Source organism: Musa acuminata, chromosome BXJ3-11 (assembly GCF_036884655.1).
Source record: "Musa acuminata AAA Group cultivar baxijiao chromosome BXJ3-11, Cavendish_Baxijiao_AAA, whole genome shotgun sequence".
Classification (NCBI taxonomy): Eukaryota; Viridiplantae; Streptophyta; class Magnoliopsida; order Zingiberales; family Musaceae; genus Musa; species Musa acuminata.
In genome coordinates this window covers 23,725,205-23,747,075 of record NC_088359.1, presented here as the reverse complement: position 1 = coordinate 23,747,075, position 21,871 = coordinate 23,725,205, and the positions used below count along the sequence as shown (strand labels likewise).

The 21,871-nt window shown below is 42.1% G+C and overlaps 3 protein-coding genes across 3 annotated transcripts; all 3 read right to left on the bottom strand.

The window, feature by feature from the left end:
• Positions 1-1,109: 1,109 nt before the first annotated feature.
• Positions 1,110-5,954, bottom strand: LOC135653203 (dihydrolipoyl dehydrogenase, mitochondrial-like). The gene is made up of 2 exons (XM_065174871.1): positions 5,607-5,954; positions 1,110-2,585 (listed from the first exon to the last, which is right to left on the bottom strand). Exons 1-2 carry the CDS (start codon positions 5,859-5,861, stop codon positions 1,335-1,337), a joined length of 1,506 nt encoding a protein of 501 aa, XP_065030943.1. The 5' UTR covers positions 5,862-5,954; the 3' UTR covers positions 1,110-1,334.
• Positions 5,955-9,846: 3,892 nt separating this feature from the next.
• LOC135653404 (probable protein phosphatase 2C 42) lies at positions 9,847-17,016 on the bottom strand. Its single transcript, XM_065175346.1, has 4 exons — positions 16,378-17,016; positions 14,539-14,906; positions 12,512-12,748; positions 9,847-10,391 (listed from the first exon to the last, which is right to left on the bottom strand). The coding sequence occupies exons 1-4, from the start codon at positions 16,694-16,696 to the stop codon at positions 10,179-10,181; spliced, it is 1,137 nt and encodes a 378-aa protein (XP_065031418.1). The 5' UTR covers positions 16,697-17,016; the 3' UTR covers positions 9,847-10,178.
• Positions 17,017-17,774: 758 nt separating this feature from the next.
• Positions 17,775-21,166, bottom strand: LOC103971489 (stachyose synthase). Its single transcript, XM_018820846.2, has 5 exons — positions 20,894-21,166; positions 19,262-20,771; positions 19,014-19,191; positions 18,566-18,933; positions 17,775-18,485 (listed from the first exon to the last, which is right to left on the bottom strand). The coding sequence occupies exons 2-5, from the start codon at positions 20,708-20,710 to the stop codon at positions 17,892-17,894; spliced, it is 2,589 nt and encodes an 862-aa protein (XP_018676391.2). The 5' UTR covers positions 20,711-20,771; positions 20,894-21,166; the 3' UTR covers positions 17,775-17,891.
• Between the last annotated feature and the right edge of the window lie 705 nt (positions 21,167-21,871).

Here is a 21,871-nt window from a genome sequence, read left to right as displayed (position 1 = left end):
TGTTCTGCACCTTTCCATGCTCAAGGAATAGGTGAGAGCTGCTGGGATTCCAAAGTAGAAGATGCCACACTACTAAATGCTAAGATTATTCAATCCTGGTCATCGGTCAGTACCGCCACACTGGCCCCAATCTGAGTGTATCACCCAACTTCTTCTTGGCAACCTCAAGTTGATTGACCAATACTCGAACCCAACCGCAATATTATAGATTATCATCTTCCTCCTCCACCATCGCATGCATCACAAGTGAACGATCTCCATTATATTTTAGAATGTCATTATTGATTAAAACTACATGAAAATCTTGTTTTTATTTATTTATTATGCTTTTCACTTAATCATCCGTTAGATATCGTTATACATTTATTGATATCATCACATCATATTCGCCCTGCACAATCACAATTATTGCTCTCTTTAGGTATCAAACAAAGCTTGTGATTATCTCCATAGCTACAGAGATATCACAATGTGCACGGTCAAGAGAGGACCGATTGTGCGAAGCTCTTTGTCAAGCATCTAAATCACTTTTTTCTGCATTTTAACTTTAGCAACCAATAAATCACAATCTGATTACTATAACTTATTCAACAAGAATCCAGAAATAGTTATTAATTTCAGAAAAAGGACATAGCATCAAGAATTAGACAAAGGACTAACCATGGTTTTCACAAACTGGTCATTCTTGTATGTCACTTTGAAGAAGAGCTGAGGAAGCTTATCGAGTTCACTCTTCTGCAAGTTAAGATGCTTAATCAAGAACGTCGTCGTCGTTGTCATCGTCATAAGACACTTGACAACGACATCAGTCTTAGATGTTACTAAAACTACAAAGACATGAATGCTAAAGAAATCAATTAATGTGGATGATGAAAAGGTGCAATATATCAGTTGAACTCTAAATAGGAAACTAATGTGCATACAAACTATGCCTGCAAAAGAAATTTAGACAATGGTACACATGAATAAAACATTTTCTTTCTGCTCTCTAGTCCAATGGCAAAGCAAGAGACAGACCCACAAATCTAAGCTCAACTGCAAGTGGGATGAGGTTGGGCCACATGAGTCAGTAAGTGCTTCCGTATTGTGCTAGTTGCATGGACAAGCGATGCAGGAAAAAGATTTCATTCAAGATAAAATCTTCAGGAACATGTTATTCCAAATTCAGAAAGAGAACATGCAAAATCGGATAATACAAGCTACGAAGCATGAACAAATCATGGTCAAGTGCCCCGAGCGATAATAGACAAGGTAAAGATCAAAGAGTTTTTTCATTACCTGCTCCAAAATTATTTTTCGGAAACTTGCCAGGGTTATGATCTAGCAAGTTCCCCTTATATGTGAATGGGTTTGTCGTATGTAGCCATAGCGGCTTCCTTCACGGCCTCACTCATTGTAGGGTGGGCATGGCATGTGCGAGCTATGTCTTCGCTTGAGGCACCGTACTGGAGGGCTAACACAGCTTCATGGATGAGTTCCCCTGCATTTGGTGCCATTATATGGACCCCAAGAATCTTGTCCGTCTCCTTCTCAGCCAGAATCTTCACCAGCCCATCAGCATCATCGATAGCCTTTGCACGGCTGTTAGCCATGAAGGGGAACTTGCCAACCCGGTATGACACTCCCAAGGCCTTCACCTGCTCCTCTGTCTTGCCAACTGAAGCCACCTCAGGATGTGTGTACACCACTCCGGGAACCATATCATAGTCCACATGGCCTTCCTTGCCCGCGATGAACTCAACGCATGCAACTCCATCTTCCTCTGCCTTGTGAGCAAGCATGGGTCCTGGTATCGCATCACCTATAGCATATACTCCCGACACATTGGTCATGAAATGTTTATCAACTTCAATCCTTCCTGCCTTATCGGTCTGTACACCAATGGTCTCCAGCCCGAGCCCTGCTGTGTATGGAACTCTGCCAGCCGACACAAGAACAACATCAGCTTCAAGTATGCTCTGTTCACCACCAGCTGCAGGTTCTAGTGTCAGTTTCACACCATCCCCTGATGTGTCAACCCCGACAACCTTTGTCTTGAGCATGAACTTCATTTTCTGCTTCTCAAGCATCCGCTGAAATTGCTTCCTCACTTCGCCATCCATCGAGGGCACAATATCTGGTGCAAACTCAACAACAGTCACTTCAGAACCAAGCCTTCCCCAAACTGATCCCATTTCCAAGCCGATGTAGCCTGCACCAATCACCACCAATTTCTTTGGGACTTCAGGTAAAGCCAGAGCTCCAGTAGATGAAACAATCTTTTTCTCATCAATAGTAACTCCAGGGAGGGATTTAACATCAGAACCAGTCGCAATTATGATATTTTTTCCTTTAACAACAGTGTTCCCTCCTTCAAGGGTGTCGACAGATACTTCAGAGGGTGACACAAATTTGCCAAAGCCTTTGACATAGGTTACCTTGTTCTTCTTGAACAAACCTTCGATACCTCGTGTCAGACCAGATACAGCTTTGTCTTTCTGTGCCATCATGGCAGGTAGGTCAATTTCAAGCTGAGAAAACTTTACACCATGACTTGGGAATGCATGTTTGGCTTCATGGTACATGTGAGAGGAGTGAAGGAGAGCCTGCAAGCAGGGAACATAAAGAAATTGATGCAATCTCTTGACAGTGACTATTCAGCACCTTATTCAGTGGTGTGTTTGTTTCTTTTTACTCTGGCTCCTCAAGAATTTTAAACCAACTGAATCCCTTTGGTTACTAAATTAAAATTGAACCACGCTAAAAGGAATGCAGATATTAAACCAAACCAGAAATTACAGCTTCAATTCCGTTCATAGGTTCCTTGAAGAAGTTGGCAACCAAAAGATACACATGAGAAAGAGAAAGGAATGCCATTGGAAATACACCAGAACACAGTATATGAAAGAATCAAAGACCCTAAACAAAAAAAAGGAAATTGAATCGGAAACCTTATTTTATGCTTATCTCCATACATTAAAGAGGTCTTCCAGCTCTAAGGATCCTATTTCTGTCAAAACATGTCCACAAAAATGCTTTCGGCATTATAGTTCCCTTTATATGTTAGAAGTAACATGACTAACAAACGCTTCCTTGATTCAAGGTAATGAAAAATCCTCCCAAGCAGGAACTAAAACTTAGTACAATATACTAGATAGGTTAACTTTCACATGAAAAAGAAAGTGAAACAAGAATGGCAACTTAGTACAATATACTAGATAGATTAACTTTAGAGCAAACATGACAGTGAAACAAGAATGGCATCAATCCCCATAATTAGTCGTATATATGGGTTTACCAATGCCCTTAAATCCTAGTACAAGACTAGGGCTAGTTATTTTTAGAATATAAAATACACGTAAACTAGGGTATTTGCTGCTTGCCATAGCTATAGGAACCAACCACTAACTCCTCAATTGTTCCAAGATAGGGAACCCATGTGGGAGGATTGCTGTGATCTGAATGGTGAATATCACATGGGGATTGCAGCCACAGGCAGCTAGAGGACCCATGCCTTTCGCATGAAGGTCATGCTTGGTAACATCATATGATAAGCATTGAGAATTGGAATTGCATAAGGATATATGGTGAACTGAGACACGAAACTGCTTTACAAAGGGAGGCTTCTAAAGGATAGGAAAGGGTGGACAAAAGGTGGGAGAAAGAGAGCAAGAGAGATCAAGGTTCCTAATTTCGTATCGTACCGGTGTTTTGAGCTTTGCTCGGTATGGTACGGTACGGTACGGTACGGTACGGTACAGGCGTTACCTTCTGGATCAAGATCGTCAAGGGAGGGCGGCGCCGGATCAGAAAGCGTTGAGGTTCTCCCGATTCTTCCTCTTCTCCTGTCTCTTCTTCGAGCGCCTTCTCCCTTGACGCTTCTTCTTCCCTCGTTGCAGCTAGGCCGCAGCCAAGCTGATATCGTCCGGTAGCAAGCGGTTCGCGTATCGGTCTGCTAACGGACCGGTACATACCGCCCGATACGGGCGATATCATTCGAAATTAAAATCCTTGAGAGAGATATGAACTCACTGCAGATTATCATGAGTCACACCAAATGGATAAATATAACAGAATCACTAATACATTGGTTGAACAAGAAAAAATAATTATCTTCATTCGTAATTCCCAAGTCTATGACCATCAAATTATATAGTTATCCCAATTACAAGTAGGAAAAGAAACAACTTAAAACACATTATTGAAGTGGTTCTCCTTTAATGCCAAGATAATTAATCACCATGAATTGTTCAATACTTTGTTCACGACTTCTTATATTCCTAATTGAATAGTTTTATCCACCAAGTCCAATCAAAACTGACAGTTCAACTCGCTGAATCAGCTAAACTCCTTCCAGACTTGGCATTTCCTTACTGCAGGTCAAACATCAGGCAGAATTGTTGCCAACCAAAATCAGACGATTCGGCAAACAATGCTGTCACGTACTATTACTCGATCTCCTTGGACTCCCATCTGCATCCATTGGTTAAACTCCACTTCTGCTCCGACAAAGATGAATCAAGGAGTGGTTTTGCACTTCATGATCTCGAAAAGGCCACTATTATCTTAGCACCACTGGTGGAGTGTCGGATGATGAAACAAAGGATCACTCAAAAAGGGAAGGTCATAAGCGATTGGAGGGGCCAGGGGTCGTGTGATGCTAGAATAGGTGGAATGCTGCCAGAAAAAATGCTTACAAGGAGATAAAAAGTCTTCTTTTCTCTAATTGAAAACCATAATAGAACTGAGCAAAACCAAAAATTCCAATCTGGTTCAAGTCTGGTTCCTCCTTGCCTTCAAGTTTGACTTCAACCCATCTGTTCAGTTCCAAGCTCACCCTTGAACCAAAGTGCACTGAATAAACCTAAACAAAACCCTAGAAAATTTGATCCCTCCCTTGCATTGTCAGTGAGTCTGAGACCCTTCTGTCAAAGCACTAAATTTTGATAAAGACCAACTCTCCTATATATGAATAATCCACATTTTGCAATCAATTGCAAATGCATATCATCCGACTAGTAAATGATACCTAAAGCCTCCAAAAATGATAAAATAGGGTAGCTTAGACTCAATTTCTATCTGAAGAAGATAAAATCAGCATGTGTCCAGAGTAGATTTGTAGAATGGATATGCAAATACTATACATGTAATGCAGTGCTTCAAATAGTGAAGAAAAAGGACGAAACAAAACAATGTTATGCCGCTTTCAAGCCTCACCGTTTCCACCACCTTTCCAACTAATTACCGTTACCTCAAGAAACCCAAATCAATCAAAGGATTCCAGTTTACCATAAGAAGACCACAAGAACACGGATGGAGTTGGGGAGCAGAGTCGAGGCATCTTTCGATCTACTTGTTAGAAATACTTAGTCAAAAATCAGAACTGAGGAACACCACAATCTATGAAAACCACTAAACAAACAGAAAACATGAATTCAATTATCTAGCCCATAAACAACAGATCAGATCTATCTGGTTCACCGAACACAGAGATTCACACCGATCACCACAATCAAGCATCAGAAACATGAATCGGAAACAAAGACCAAGAAGACAGATGCTACACGCTAAAGGGATCGGAAAGGGAAAAGGAGGAGAGTGGAAGGAGGGATGAGGCGATCTTTCACCTTGGAGGGGATGCATCCGACGTTAAGGCAGGTGCCACCGAGCGTCCCCCGCTTCTCGATGCAGGTCGTCTTGAGCCCCAACTGCGCGGCCTTGATAGCCGCCACGTACCCACCGGGCCCGCCGCCGATCACTACCACGTCGTTCTCGTCCGCCGCCGCCGCGAATCCCCGGCAGAACACGGCAGCTCGCCGCACCGCCTCCGGCCGGAAAACATCTCCAGCCCTCCGCCTCGCCAAGCTCGCCATCGCCGCCATCGCCGCCGCCTTCTCCTCTTCCTCTTCTTCTCGCGCAGGCAGTTGGAGACAGCAGAAATAGGGCAAAGAGTCAGTGCATCTATCTATTCCATAAATTATATTTTTAACACACACACACACACATATGTATATAACGGGAAGAGATTTGGGACTGAGGGAGAAGCAGGACCGTTGGATAAACGGATGTGGGACATTTTTAGAAAAGACATCGGCCGTCCGATGGAGAATGTAGGGTCTGGATTCATAATAAGACGGAGGGCCAGCGGCGACCCGTATTGGATTACGGTTGATCAGCGCGTGGTGTGAGAGAGCGAGATAGAGATAAGAAAGAAGCGGAAGATGGCGGCTGTCGAACCGTTCAAACCCGAGAAGATGGTGTCCTCACGAAGAACATAAACATCATCCCTTCGCTGAAGCCACGACGACGAGCTTCACACAATCCTCCCATCGTATAACAGCCCCTCAAACCATTGCTCGAGTGCGGAGGCAGATGATAGCTCGTAAGGAGCTCAACTCGATCGAGGGTTAGACAATCTTGATAACATGTCCATTATTATCTTCTTTCAATTCAACGTAGAGCTCAACACCAGCAAGAAGCGAAGGGAAGAGAACCTTCGGAACATGCATTTGCGGTAATTAGAATTGAACGAATACAACTGCTCCGTAAATACAACAAGAATTAGGAATTGCTGCTATCTAAACCTTTTCGATTGATATGCATTTACGGTCATTTTAATTTTTCTTAAAATTAAAACTTTCGCTTGATCTATGTTTTATTTGATTTCTTAAGTTTGGACATGCTACAATTTGGATGGAGGAATTGCTTAAGTTTCATAAGTGGATCGAAAGGCTCGCAATTGCCGATTACACCAAATCCACATGAATGCTCGAATGTGACGACGGGTAAACGAGGCATTGTAAGATATTACTCGTATCTCGCTTACTGCATGCACGCGTGTCCTCGTGGGATACGTCCATATCAACAGTCCCAAAGAACACAAGAGAGAAGATAAGAAGAAGAAGAAAACGAGTACAAGAAAGACTTGATGGCTGCTTGCTGCCGAGAGGATCAAGTGCTTCACCAGGCCAGAGATCGTTCATCAGCTTCGGTTGGTGAGAGTGCAGTAACCATCGTCTGCATCACCTTCACCTGTAGTTGCAGGTGCAGGATGTGGTCGGCTGCTCCGCGGAGGAGTCCGTCGAGCTCCATCGACTCGCCGTGGGGGACGAGCAGTCGCAGCGTTCTCATCTTCTTCGCCACGTAGCTCGCGGTGGTGGTTGGCCTCCTCCTATTCCATGCACCGATGCTACCTCCAACCCTCTTGCTCATGCCCGCTTGCTGCCTTCTTCTCGGTGCATGCCTTTGCCTGGCTCGAGGTCGATGTGCTTCCGCTGGTCTTCGGGTTGTGGCGATGAGGTTAAGGGCCTGTAGAGTAGTAGCTGCTTCCATGGCTAGGGATTTATTTTCCTTTCAAGGCCACTTCTTCCTTTTTTAGAAGATGAACTTGTAAGGCCTTGGGCATGAACTCAGGCAAGGAAAGGAATGTACAGAGAGAGAGAGAGAGAGGAGGAGCTAATTGCACATAGGGTTTTGAGACGGGACTGATGTGTGTGTATATATATATATACGCAATATATTAGGTAACAGGAGATGATACATAGAGAGGGGAGAAGAAGAAGTGAGATGGGATTTGCTTGTGGCAAAGGCCACGTTCTCCCATATCAATGAACATGCACCCAAATGATTCCTTGGCACGAAAACTCTCTCTCTCTCTCTCTCTCTCTCTCTCTCTTTCTCTTTGTGATCCTCACATCATCCTCCACGTTTTCTTCTATGATCTCCTCGTGAGAACACCCTGGATGATTCTTCTACCCCTTTCATGGTTCACTGAATTCTGATGTAGGCGGCTTCAGCTACCACACCGACTGTCCAGCTCAATCAGATGTTACAAAGGATTCTTTTATGCTCGGTGTTGCCAAAGGTAGATTGCATGGTGGCTGCAAACTTAACCTTGTGTTTCCTCTCCGGGGAACCCGCATAATCTTTAATGCAGACATAAGATTCTTTGGGACGCATGCTTGTCATTGCATGTGGCAACAAGGAGTATACATGTGCGAAGACTAAACTTGATTACTATGCATGATCCTGAGATTGAGCTTGCTTCTTCTCAATCACTGAGCATCATCATGGAGCACCGAAAGGTATTATGCTGCTAAAGGTCACTGAATTCACATTTGTCATCGAACCTCATCACGAGAAACCCAATTCACTGAATATGGATATGGATGTGCCAAACTTTATCTCACCATGTTAAACCACATGGCCGAAAACTTTAATGCCTTAAAGCTTCAAGTTTTCAACATATAAGTAATGATTTTGGCCTTTCACAAGTAGGTAGGTCAGTGAAACTGAGAACTCTGATACACAGTCAACAAAGTTGATTGGTGAGTGCATTGTGGAAATGAGAAGACATTTATTTGCAAGCTTGAACACAAAATCAAACAGCAATCCCAGAAATGTGTGGTTGAGAAGCAATTAAAAGAATGAAACACCCCAGGAATTTGTCTTTCTTTGATGATTGTCCTGCTAAGTCGACATCTGATGATCTTTTTCCTCATCTTTGAAGAAAAAGAGGGTGAAACACCCATCCCCATGCAATTCCATAAGCTTCACCCAGCATCTAATAATATTTTATCATCCAAACTCTTGAACACACCCTGATGATTATAATATCATTTTAAAAGACTAAAGAAAAATGTATAAATACAAAACATCGATTACACTTAATTGTGTACAATCAGATTTCCTAGTATTTATTGTCTGCATATTGTTGACATAGGATGAATGCCAAGAATCAATTTGATTTATTTCCTTGAGTATCTAAATTTGAACAATTTACTTGAGGATCTCTTCCCCTTTTTTGTGGGGAACAATGACAAGTCAAATACAACAAAAACTATTAGTAAGTAGAACAAGCAAACATCCCATCAAGAGAACACCAACCACAAATGCTTCCACAAGCAGAGGCAGAAGTTTGTGCAGTACCAATCAGCTTACAAGTAGTTGGCACTTGGCTTTCCCTTATGGGCATGGCTGAACCACCCATCACATTATTATTTGCTTGGGACAGCAACCATGTGCAGCTTCTGATCACCATGACAAACTGCAGCAATTTTGGCCACTATCACAGCTAGAAGAGACCATGTTCATCCATCTGATGAATTATTGATCTTGTTGTTGTTGCTGCTGCTGCAAAAGAATCCTGGGAGTGCAATGAACTCTGTATATAACTAAACACTAAAAGCTCCTTTCGAACTGCTTGATTGTCCACCAAAATGGATGCTTAAACTTGTGTGGCTGAGATAAGAGTCACAAAACCCAGCTAGCTTGGCACACACTCTTCTTTTTTCATTGTGGTTTGGTGGGTATCCCATAAACAATCTTTAGTCTGGTTAGCTTCCATGTTCACTGCATCCTCATATTTAACAGAACAAGACAATGAATCTTCCACATGTTTTGTACTTGTTTCTTTATCTGTACGCCAACCCTCCTTACATGTTCATCAGAATTTGATTCATAACGGTAGCAAGCTCAGTTTTCAAAGGCTTTGCATGGTTGACTTGGTGCTGGAAACAACAGTTTTTCTACTTCCCATACTCCACTGACCACTTGAACTGATGAGAGAAGTAAATGCAATCATAGGGAATTTTCTTCAGCAAGCAATACACAAGGTGGATTGACTGCAAATATCCTTTCACACAACACATGTTAATCCCTGCCTCAACCAAGTATCACATTGCCATTCTTATAGGATGCTGGATATAACTCAAGACAACTGTAAAACTAAAGAGAGATTAGCCTTACCCTTGCAAAGAACAGATCCAATAATCTCAACTGTCAAGCATCACCAGGCTCCATTTTTCCCATTACCAACAAAACAGAAAAAAAGAGAGAGAATGAGATATTAGGATACAGCACAGTGCATAGAACTAAAGAACATCGAGGACAGATTTATTCGTAATTGCTATCCATAGTTGTCAAATTACAACACCCGGTGGCACAATAATTTAGGATACAAGATAAACATCGACTTTAAAATGGAAGAAAAATGATAATCTTTCTGTAGTCATTGAAACCCCACAAACAGTTGGTCCAGACTGATGACCTATGTGATTGTATCAGTCTGGGCCTTGTTAATAAGTTTAAAGGCTTTCCACTAAGTAGTAAATATTTCAAACAACACAACCTTCAACACATGTTGTGTTAATTGTCGGCTAGAGAGAGTCCGACAATTCTCAAAGAACTCTTCATATGCTTCAATGGTCCAAAGCACTTCTAACTGATAACTGAGGCCCTTGTGTGGAACCTTTGACCATAAGATCATGATTTAGGAATATAACAATGACAGTTATATCATCATGAAAATGCCGACGGACCTTCTTGTCAATCCTTTTGAGATCTGAGTATCGCATTTCTCGTTTTCTAGCCGCTTCATGGAGAGCAGCTTTGATGAGTCGTTTTGCACTTCCCTACGGCACAAAAAGATAGATGATAGTTTAGACCGATAAGGACACAGCACAATTACAGAATGTGTGAGTTAAACTCAGATAGTCCATATTTTAAACCATTCCTGGAATTTAGCAAGTAGAATAAATTTGATTAAGGTTAACGTGAAAGGCCTAATTGTAATTCTCACATTTTTAAAGTAAGAACAAGGTCTAATTTGTATATGACAGTCATGGACTTTGATTTTCAGAAAATATTTTCCACCCTATTGGGTTTCACTAGAGCTAAAATGAATCCATTTCAATGTATAGCAACATAACACCTAGAACCCCTCTTAGAAATACCAAATGACCAATAAGCAATACCGTATTATGCTAATTCCGCTGCTAGTTTGATGCCAAAAATTCTCCAGGCTCTCTATTTATAGCAAGAATTTAGAATAAAGATAAGGATGCATCTCCTCTTGGAGAAGATATAATATCTACCCAAACAAAATAGCATGCTAACTTTTAGCATGAATAGCCCAAGAACAACCTTGGCAATCAAGCCCTAGAAAAGACAAATTTTTCCTTTTTTTTTTAGACAAAGACGATCATCATCATGAGAAAAAGTCAACAATCCATTTATTTCAAGCAAAATAAAATATTTGGAACATGTTATAAAATAAGCATCATCACAGTTTCGGTGACGATGCTTATTTTATAACATGTTGCAAATATTTTATTTTACTTAAAGTAAATGGATAATTGACTTGATTACCAAGGTTGTTCTTAGGCTATTCATGCTAAAAATTAGTATGTTATTTTGTTTGGGCAAATATTATATCTCCTCCAAGGGGAGCAGTATACTTAACTTTATTCTAAATTCTTACTATAAATAGAAAGCCGAGAGAGTATTTGGCATCAAACTACAGTGGAGTTAGCATAATACAGTATAGCTTAGCAGTCATTTGGTATTTCTGAGAGGGGTTCTAAGTGTTATGTTGCAATACATTGAAATGGATTTATTTTAGCTCTAGTGAAACATAATAGGATGGAAAATATTTTTTGAGAATCAAAGTACATGACTGTCATATACAAATTAGACCTTGTTCTTACTTTAAAAATGTGACAATTACAATTAAGCATCGTCACATTGCAACATGTTATAAAATAAACATCATCACATTTGCAATATGTCTCAAATTGTATAAGCTTACATTTCACCAAATGAATTGTATCTGCCAAACTAATGTTAGTATTATTCTATAGGTTTATCCAAAAAAGTTGAGATGCCAAATAAAGAGCATGGTTACCGAAACTGAACTGGGCCATAAGCTGGTCCAATATCGAGTTATTGGGTTATTGGGTCATTGGTCAGATTGGTGTATCATGTGCATTAAAGTTAGTAGAAGATAACAAAAATTATTTACAAAATGAAAAATTAGAATAGCCTTGATAATAGAAGTACTTAAAAGTTAATAATACTAAGAAAATAAAGCACTGAAAATCATGCCTCCATCAAATAGCTTTTAAAGGGTACGATTTCGATGGAGAAATAAGTTTTGTTTAGTTTTTCCAACCGCTATTGTTTCTTCCTCCTAGTCAATCTTATATTCCAAAATAATCGGTTGCCATACTCTTGCTCCATCAAATTTCCCTTTTCCATTATTTTTAAATTCTATAACAAAGTTTCAACAGAATGATAATAATATATCACTTCAATAGGGAAAAAACAAAGATAAACAATTATTTTTTTCAACAAGAGTCTTAACTTTAAACCCTCCCTGTTAATGCATTGTATACAAACAGAAGCAATGAATTTGAATTCATCAATCACATCAAACAAATAGGCAGTTACAATTGACCATCTTCACTGGGTTCATCGTTGCTTTCTGAATCAGCAAAATTACTTTAAACATGTTGCATTTCAGTTATTTTTAGGATGGCCATCACGAAGATTAGTTTCATGTGTAAGCAACTTCTAGAAGTATATAAGCACTTCGATAAGGACATCGATGAGGCTCCAAAAAGAGTTACGCATGTGCCAAGCACAAGTAGTAGCTTTAAGAGATGCATTACTGTTTATAAGAAATTAAAAAGAAGATGCAGAAGTAAATAGCATAAGACAATACAAGCAACAAGAATAAATTAAAAATGCTTACTGCACGTGGATGACTGTGAACAATTTCAACTGCCTTCTGGTCACTTAGGTGTTCCCACAGACCATCTGAAGCAAATATGAGGAAAGAGTCACTTGGTTGAAGATGATGAGTCGTGATAGATGGATTGGCAGTCAAGATAGGCATGTTCATGGGTTCAGGTATTCTGAACTTTGAATTGATTGGTTCTCGGTTATACTGAGCATATTTCATGTATGCATCACCGATAGATCTAGAAACCTGCAATTGATCATACAAATTAAAGCTTAGAGAACATTGCAAGATCAAAAGGGCAATTTTGTAGTTTGAAATAAAACAATAGTCAATGGGAAAAGTCTGTGATTGTTTTTCATGTAAATTAGTTAAATTTCATGCACCATAAATTAACAAGAATACATATCCCATGGATACAAATCATAAATTAACTGCTCGGTACTACTTGATAGTTTGACATGGCTATATTAATTATCAAAACACCTCTGGGATTATAACTCATGAACATCTCAAATAAAGCTATGAGTTATAAAATCTTTTTGAGACCAGCAGAGAGAACATACACAACAGAAAAAGAGGTACAGCAAAAGTATGTAATCTGATAACACTAACTGAATATGATTTATGGAAGATATAGGATTAACATGAAAACTGGTAAATAAGTTTGTAACACCTACACCTTATCGAGAAACCAGACATAATACCACAGTCGTAACCCCTATAAGATATACCCTTTGATAAGGCAAGGTCTGACACACATCATATTTATACACTGTGTACAATACCAACTTAATAAACTCATAGGAAATTATAATATAATCCATAACACAGGGTCTAAGAGTGTCAGTTTCTAATCGATAATATATAATTGGCCTTACAATTGTCTAACAAGATTTTTCCTCTAATCTAAAGGATATACATTCATTGATCACACAAAACTTTTAATGGCTTTCTCCATTTTATTATTTCACCTTCAACTCTATGAACACTATTTTTATTATTCTATTGCTCTTAATAAATTATAGATAGAAGGCATCTAGACAATTTTACTTAATGTCCATCTATCTTGATTATAGCAATGACTCTTCTCTAGGTTCTCTTGGTAGTGCTGATGTAAATATACATAAATTCGATCTTGTTTCTACGTAGTTTAAAACCTTTACTTTCTAATGTTTGTTTGCACAACTCATTTATAAAACTTATTCCAACTACACTCTTATCAGCCAAAACAATATCATCAGGAAATAACATGTGCTATGGAAGATTGTTCTGAATATGTAACAAAAGAAATCCACCAATTGTACAAAAATATAAGAACTCCAAATTGATCCTTTATATAAAAAGGAATCTTATGGGATACTTTTTTGAAAATCCTAACTTTAGTGGCATCTCTATCATATAAATTATTTATCAGTAAGTACCACTTTTTCTATCAATCTCATGTGATCTCTTTAAGAACTATATCATAGGCATTTCTTGAGTATTGATAAAACATAAATGCAAGTTTTCTTCTTCTTTCCTTGTACCTTACCACTCATCAATGCCTTTCCCCACTCCCTCGCCATCCTCTACAAGACACTCTCCCTAACATCGACCAGCACCACCATACCATTGCCTCTCTGAATCACAATGCTGACGTTAGTAGCTGGGAGAATTGGAGGATGATGGAAGAATTACCCATTATAAGACATTTTCTCACTATAAAAGATAGGCTTATTTTTTCCTCGTCAATAGACCTCAGGGTGGCAAGGGAACATATAATGTGGGCAAATGGAGATATGTCAGGCAGACAAAATGTCGTAAATCAAGTCCTAGATGGGTTAGGTGAAAACCAGTATCTATCATGTGCAATGAGCAATTTTATCTAAACATTTATTTACTAATTACCATATGATAGAAGTAGCTGGATGAAGAAAATTTTCAGAATAACTTTCCCAAAACACAGAGAACATTCAAGTAACCAAACCAAAGAATAACCACTAGCAAGATAGATAAAATGACTAATAACATGTTTGGAAATGTTCCAACGCATTGACCTGTATGATGCCTTTGATTCTCCAAACTCCATGTTTAAGAACAACAATTTCTGGATCATTTGGATGCTGTGCCTTGAGCTCCTGCCTTACAGCCTCCACATTAGCATTGTGATCACTTGACAATGATATTGCTGCAATCTCACCGGTGTTGCCAACCTTCTTTCCGAGAACAGCACGAGAATCACCAAGATTCGCTACGTAGAGGGTCCTCTGGCAGATAACACCGACAAGGCAGCAGCAACCTGTAGTTGCTATATCTGGTTGAGTGTTCCATAGTTGAGAAACCAGTGTAATAAAACTTTCTTCTGTTGCTAAGAAAGCTCTCCGGATGCCATCAGATGTCACGCCCTGTGGTCCAGATGAAATTTCTGCATAAAGACGGCACCTAATGACTTGGAAAAATATAAAAAGGAAGTAATATAGTAGAAGTTTGAAAGCTTATTAATATTTACAAGTATGAAAACATAGGAAAGGAAATTTTTATACTATATGATAAGCATTGCAAGCAACAGAAGGAGCTAAATAGGTAAGAATTTGTCTACCAATTGTGATTTAGGAAAGTTCCCATCCATGGAAGCTGAAAACCCATATGGTGTGGTACAATAAAAGTTCATTTAAAACCAAACTTTTATACTATGTAAGTAATTCTAGCTTAAAAGAAAAGGAAACTCATTTATGTAATGAAAATCTTGTATCACAACTAATGATAACACCTAAACTGCAGTTTAAAATGAGATCAATTGTACAGAAAAATTATCAAGAAAAAATCGAATTTATGAATGCTGAGACATACCTGCGACTTGACATTCCTAGATGAGAGTTTGTGGAAGATGTGACCCTAAAATTATGAAGTTTCACAGATTCATCAACCAATGAATTTACGAGAATGTAACATGTCCTAATTAAAGTGAAAAAGTCAGCCTAATTGTAACACTCCACTTTAGTCTCACATTGTAAGTGGGACAAGATTTAAGTTGATCTACAAGGGTTAAATGAGTGTACTATCAATTTAGGCTTAAGTAGTTTGATAACATGGGTCAATTATGGTCCGTAACAAAATGACATCAGATCAGAACATGATGAGAGTCCCTGAGTAAGAAATAACTATCAATAAATGTGACTGAAAACATGTCATGATATAGAAAAACCATGATTCTGGATGATGTTGGTCATCGATGAAATCACCAGGCCGAACCCATAAGTGGAAAAAATTGTAGCACCCTAGTTCGCGTATCAGATATGGAGGTCTAAAGTTACATGGGTAACTCATTAACTAAAGCTTAAGCATTCCAGACCATATGATTTAACATCTATCAAGTTAATGAGTCAGTTACCCTATTGAGTAGTGTCATGACACTAATTTTGCTCACTCCACTCTTACCATCAGGCTGGAGGCCCTAAAATGATAATGGAAAGCACAGAGACCAAGAATACATCAAGGTTTGGCAAGCGACAACAAAGTAGTCAAATGCAATGTACACCGACTTGACATCAAGAGATAGGTGCATGCATGAAGGAAGCAGCAGATGGATCATCGCCTGGGGATGGATCCAAGCATTCCAATTCAACCTTGAATCTGAACCATGGTCAATATAAAATAATCATGAAAATAGAAAATCGTATGCAAACAAACAACAAATTTCAGAAAGGAATTATAAATGAATGCACTAAGAACAGAGATTCTACTACAATGAAATGAATGTTTCTAAGATGCTCTGCTAGGAAAAAAAAAAAAGCAACTTTTTTTGGAGGTAAATCATTGAAATTGGGCGACAGGCGTCAGATGGTCAAATACCAAAAGAAGCGTAGAGTTCACAAGGGGAGGAGTCGGGAGGCCACCTCTGAAGCGGGAGAAGAGATGGTCGCAGACGTATCGCGCGGCGTCGGGGCCACCGTGGCCATCGTAGACGCCGATAAAGGTGCCGAAGGGGCCGGACTCGATCTGGCTCTGGTCCTCGAGAACCTGGTTGGCCTGGACCACGGCCATGGAAAACTCGCCACCCGCGCAGCGGCCGAAGTCGCGGTACCAGAGGAGCCCATCCCGCCCCTCCCGTCCCATGGCCCCGTCACCACCACCGCCCCCGCCTGCGGCGTCTCCTCCTCTCCCGCCAAACGGCCTCCACAGCGACGTCAGCAGCCTCATCAACTGTCGCAGCATCCCACATCTCTCGCCAAAACCCTAGCTCTACCTCACCCCCCTACCGCGACAACCCCAGAGGGGATCTCCTCCCCTCCGGCGATAGAGATGGAAAGATATGAAGATACGGCGAGAAGAGAAGAGAGGAGAAAGGAAATAAGAAGAAAAGCGAGAGGTGCGCAGGATGGCGGGGGGAGCGCGCAGTCTAGAACGGCCGGCGGCGGAGGCGACAGAGCGGCCTTTGAGAGGGGAATATGGTCCGCTGTGAGGACCTTTCGTCGCTTATTTCCCACATCGCAAAACGTGACTCGTGAAGGCACCCACAACTTATCAGACGCCATGTTTGCCTTTATCCATGGAACCCACATCATGTCGGAAGGGTCAGTGGCAGAAGTTATTGGGTGAGAGTCCGGCAAGCGCGACGATGTGCGATATTACAGCATGAGTCTTGTGCGGACAAATGATATAATAATTTATACCAACGAGGACCTAACCCGCAACATGGCCTGGGTGCCCGGATTGGTGTGTGGTGCTTGCTGATGTTGGCGGGCCCCAGCGCGAGATCAGATTCGGGGTTTGGTCTGCCTCCAAGAGCGGGCTTTCTTGGGTAGAAGAACAATACGCCACGTCAATCGTAGTCGGTCTAATCATGGACCGTGGCCCGTGGTTTTAGGGCCGCCCTTCCGACACCGACGTAGCCAACCCAGAACCCGGGACGTGATGGAAGAGAGCAATGGACAGGCGGGACCCACATGCTTGACCGAGAGCACCGACTTGGTACTTTTAACTGGTGCAGTTGACTGTTATTTCATGTTATGTGGTAATATGCTATGGCTCATCTTTACGTTCTTGCATGATGTTATGATCAAATGTCTTAATTTTATTCTTTCACCAAAAAATGTTAATTTCATTTCATCTCTTCTTTCTACCGAATGTTTATTTTCATCGTAATTTTGTTATATTTATTTTGTTATGGGAGGGACAGACAGACGATTGAGATGACAACAGATCTGATCATATAAATGTTTACAGTTCCATGTCCTTAATATTATTAGTATGGTGAAAACCAACTAATTATGGCAACTAATTATCAAGACCCTAACAAATATATAATTTATTGCAAAACCTTGAAGGAGTTATTACCATAAATTTACAATGGATGAAACCGCACACAAGCCAAAGAGAGAAGAAGATAGAGCAGACATGGAAGCTCCTACTAGCTCTCCCCAATGAATCGGTAGGCAAATGTGACCTCAGAGACACCACCATTGTTTTCCTCCCAAGCGAGATCCACTCTCAGCTTTCCATCTTCTCCCCACTCAAATCCAACCTCAACTCCATTCACATAGCTTCTCTCCGGCTTCCTGTCGGAGTAAGCCATCAGCTCACCTCCACCCTTCACCTTCATCCTCACAGCAATCCCACCCTCACCCTCACCTGCTTCGACTTCCAGTAACGTTCCCACGCTGTTGAACATGTTCACCAGCCCGATCGCCGCGAACTTGCAGTCGCCACCGATCATTCTCGCCGGCACGAAGTTGAAGAGCTCCAAGGAAGATGGCTGCAACCCGAAGTGGATGGCGTCGGAGCTCGGAGTCATCAGCAACAACTCCTTCGCCTGGTGCAGGTAGACAGCGTACTCGTCAGCCTCGCCCATCCCACCGCATTCCTTCTTCTGAGCCCATTCGACGTCGGTCACATGAACAGCTCCTGCCATCGGCTTGTAGCAGTGCGGGTAACCTTTCACTCGCTTCTCCTTCGGATCCCACCCTGCACCTTGACAATTGAAAGCTCCAACGACACCTCCAAACTACAGATAGTGTGTATTCAGGGAGCTGGCAAAGCTGGTTGTTCGATGAAAAGAGATTGGATGTGGTGAGTGTTGCTTACCTTGTTTAAGTTCCAGATCTTGAGGATGGTCTTCTCGTCAAAGAGGGGGTTCTTAAACAAGCAGTCTCTGGTTGGCCGAGCATGATGCTGGCACCTGGGAATGGTGCCGTCGGGGAAGACGAGCTTCTTGAGGAGATTGAAGTCATGGCAGCCGAGCGAGTCGCTCACGTAGACGGGTCCGCCGCAGATGGCCCTCGAAGCCGCGTGGAATTCGGCGCAGGCGTGGTCGGTCTGGAACATGTCCCAATCCGGCTGCATGAACTCGCCCATCCACAGGCTGTTGTAAGAGTTATTGATCATGTGCGCTCCTTGCAGCCAGTAGATCCCCATGGGATCTCCATGAGGATCCTCAAACCAGAAATCGTCACCTGTCAAGAAGATCAACGATCAAACCGATGACTCTTCGTCCTTGGAATCCCCATCAGGTTGAATCAGTTTGGGTTCTCACCTGTTCTGCCCATGGCCACTTGCCGAGTTCCGAGGAAGAAGAAGTCGTTGCTCTGCTGCATGCTGGATATGATCCCTGTTCCATTGAAGTTCTTGACGAGGGACCTCGACAGGCCATCGTAGTAAGCCTTTGCGAGCTCGACTCTGCCTCCATGTTCTTCACACACGTATTCCAGTGTCTGAATCAGCAACACGAATCTATTAGCAATATAAACACAGAAACATTACATCAAACATGTAGAAACTCACATGAATGACATCCACTTTGACGCCGGTCACTCCGGTGCTGGCGAGATAGGAGTGCATGGAATCATACAGATCGGCCGCCTGGTCCGGCCGAACCAGGCCAATGCCGCCTTCGATGATCTTGTCGACCGCGAGATCGTCCATCGTCCCAGCTAATCCTGGAGAGAGGTTGACGGGCACCAGCTTGGAGTCAAGATGGGTGCTGCCAGGTCTCACTCCACCCCACGCTCCACAGAGGGCTTGCCACACGTACACATCATCCAGTCCTTTGAACTTTGTCTTCAGATCCTCGATGAAAGCTCTCAAGCCAGTACTGCTGGAACTCCCACTGCGATCCACCGGCAGCTCTTCCCTGTCTGCAAGCATTTGGTCGATCTCTTTCTTGAGCTCGACGATTCTGCGATCGAAACCAGATAATTCAGTTGTCCCGTCACGGATTGCCTTATCCCTGGCCTTCTTAGCATTCTCTAGTTCTTTAGCTTTGCATAGAATCATCTTAGGCCTGTTCTTGTCGTAAGAACAAGCTTCAGGACTCAGGAGAGTGCCTTCCCTGTACCTCCTAAATCTTTCGCACTCCTCGAACCTGTAGAGCCTAGCAGTCATCTGTTCTCCTCCAAACACGAGGTTCTTTGCGTCCTCCAGGGGGTTGTCTCCATCCAAGTTGACGCTTTGCCAGCCATCGTCGATTATAAGAAACCTCGGTGGAAGACCGCCGTCGACGAAGTCCTTCACGCCATGCCACACTCCGACAGGGTCGACGGTCAAGTAGAAAGCATCCCAAGTGCACCAACCAAACTTGTCTACTATGGGAGGGACTGCCTTCTCTTCTCTCAGCCTAAACGTGTTGAGATGGACCCTTGCGGCACTGTAAGCTTCTTTCATCAAGGTGTAGGGGTTGTCACAGACATGGATGTAAGCTATAGCTTTGAAGGAATCAGCCTGCACTTGAGAGGATCCACTCTCCGCACAGATGAGGACGTGGTCGTCATTGCCTGGGTGGATGGCGGACCGAAATCTCCCTTCGATCAAGGGAAGGAGGAGAACGTAGGAGCTCAGCTCGGGGACTTGGAAGAGCACCCACTGCGTCTCCATCTGCAAGTCTGAGCCGCAACTTCCCACCCACATGGTCGACCACCATGTCTTGAACCTAAAGATGCTGAGGAAGTTTCTGCTGCTGAACTTGCCTAGCGAGTTCACCAGCCGATCGGCCACCGCCGGTTGCGAGAATCCGAGGAAGCCGCCTCTAGAGGATCGAGACTTGACTTGCTTGATGAGCGATGGAGGAGCATCGGAAGCGGGACATATGGTGGAAAAGCTACTGAAGGTAACATTTCCCGGAACTTTCGAGAGTAATGTGACGCCATTGATGGCGAACGTTCCATCACAAAGTGAGAAGAGATTAGTGAAGCCAATAGCTTCATTGTTGTTGCACACAACATCAGGAGGAGCCATAAGCAGGGGAAAGAGAAAACAGGGGAGGAAGTGATGGTGTGAACTATGATGGAAATCAAAGCTGAAACAAGTGGAGAAGAGGGATGATTCAATTCACTGGTGGAAGTGGAGATGCAGAGAACTGTAAGCAAAGCTATATCTAAGAATTCAAAGCCTCCACAAACAACAAAGAAGAGTGCTTACAGTCAAGAGGCAAAACAGGAGATGAGATGGGGACCTTCTTCAGATGAGAATTGGAGCCGTAATATTGGAGAGTTGCAGAAATCAAAGCTGTTCTTCAAGGTCAGACCCTCCAAAGTGACACGTAAAGTTGCTTCAGAGCCAAGAGGCAGAACAAGAAGCAGACAACTTGGGCTTCAGAGAAGGTAACTGGAGAACAGGATCGCCATCAAGGGCCATGGCTGGTTTATATGATAGAAGATCATAGTATCTTTTATCAGTATATACAAATCTATCGTTGATCATAGATTGATTGAGGATATTATGATCTTCTATCAGTATATATAGGCGGCAAGGTGATCAAGAAAAACAACTCCTTGGACCCATTGACCCGTGAGCTGATGGTCAAGTTGCTCTTACTATGGGAAGAACGATGAAGTGTTTGGTTTGAAAGGTCAAAATATATCTGGCCAACCAGATTTCACCACCTGGAATCCCGGGAAGACTGTCCGTTAACCGACCATGATCTAACTAACGTGAAATCGACCAAAGAAAGATCCAGTTAACCGACCATGGACTGACATGATATCTAAATAATGCTTAACGTCCACGAGAAGCACTCCTTTTCCTCTGTGCAGGGAAGATGAACGGCTCTTCATGTATCGACATATCCACTCCTTGAACAACGACAGAGAGAAAGCGAAAGAGAGAGCTGGTGATGTGTCATCAAATACTGCACCAACGTGCGAGACATGAGCAAGTTCTTCAAAAGCGGTAGCAGGAAGACGGATGGATTACATGAAATATCTTAGACGCGTCTGGATAAGGATCCTACGTATGGTAGCCACTGTAGTTGAGTGCCAGAATGAAGAGGGCTCTCGACGATTCAGCTTCTTTCTTCTTGTTGGAGTAGGTATGGTCGGTTTGACAGTCCACCGAGACTCCTGGAATCCCTGGGCTTGTCGGCAGGACTACTGGAGCATTCATTCGAAAGGAGACAGG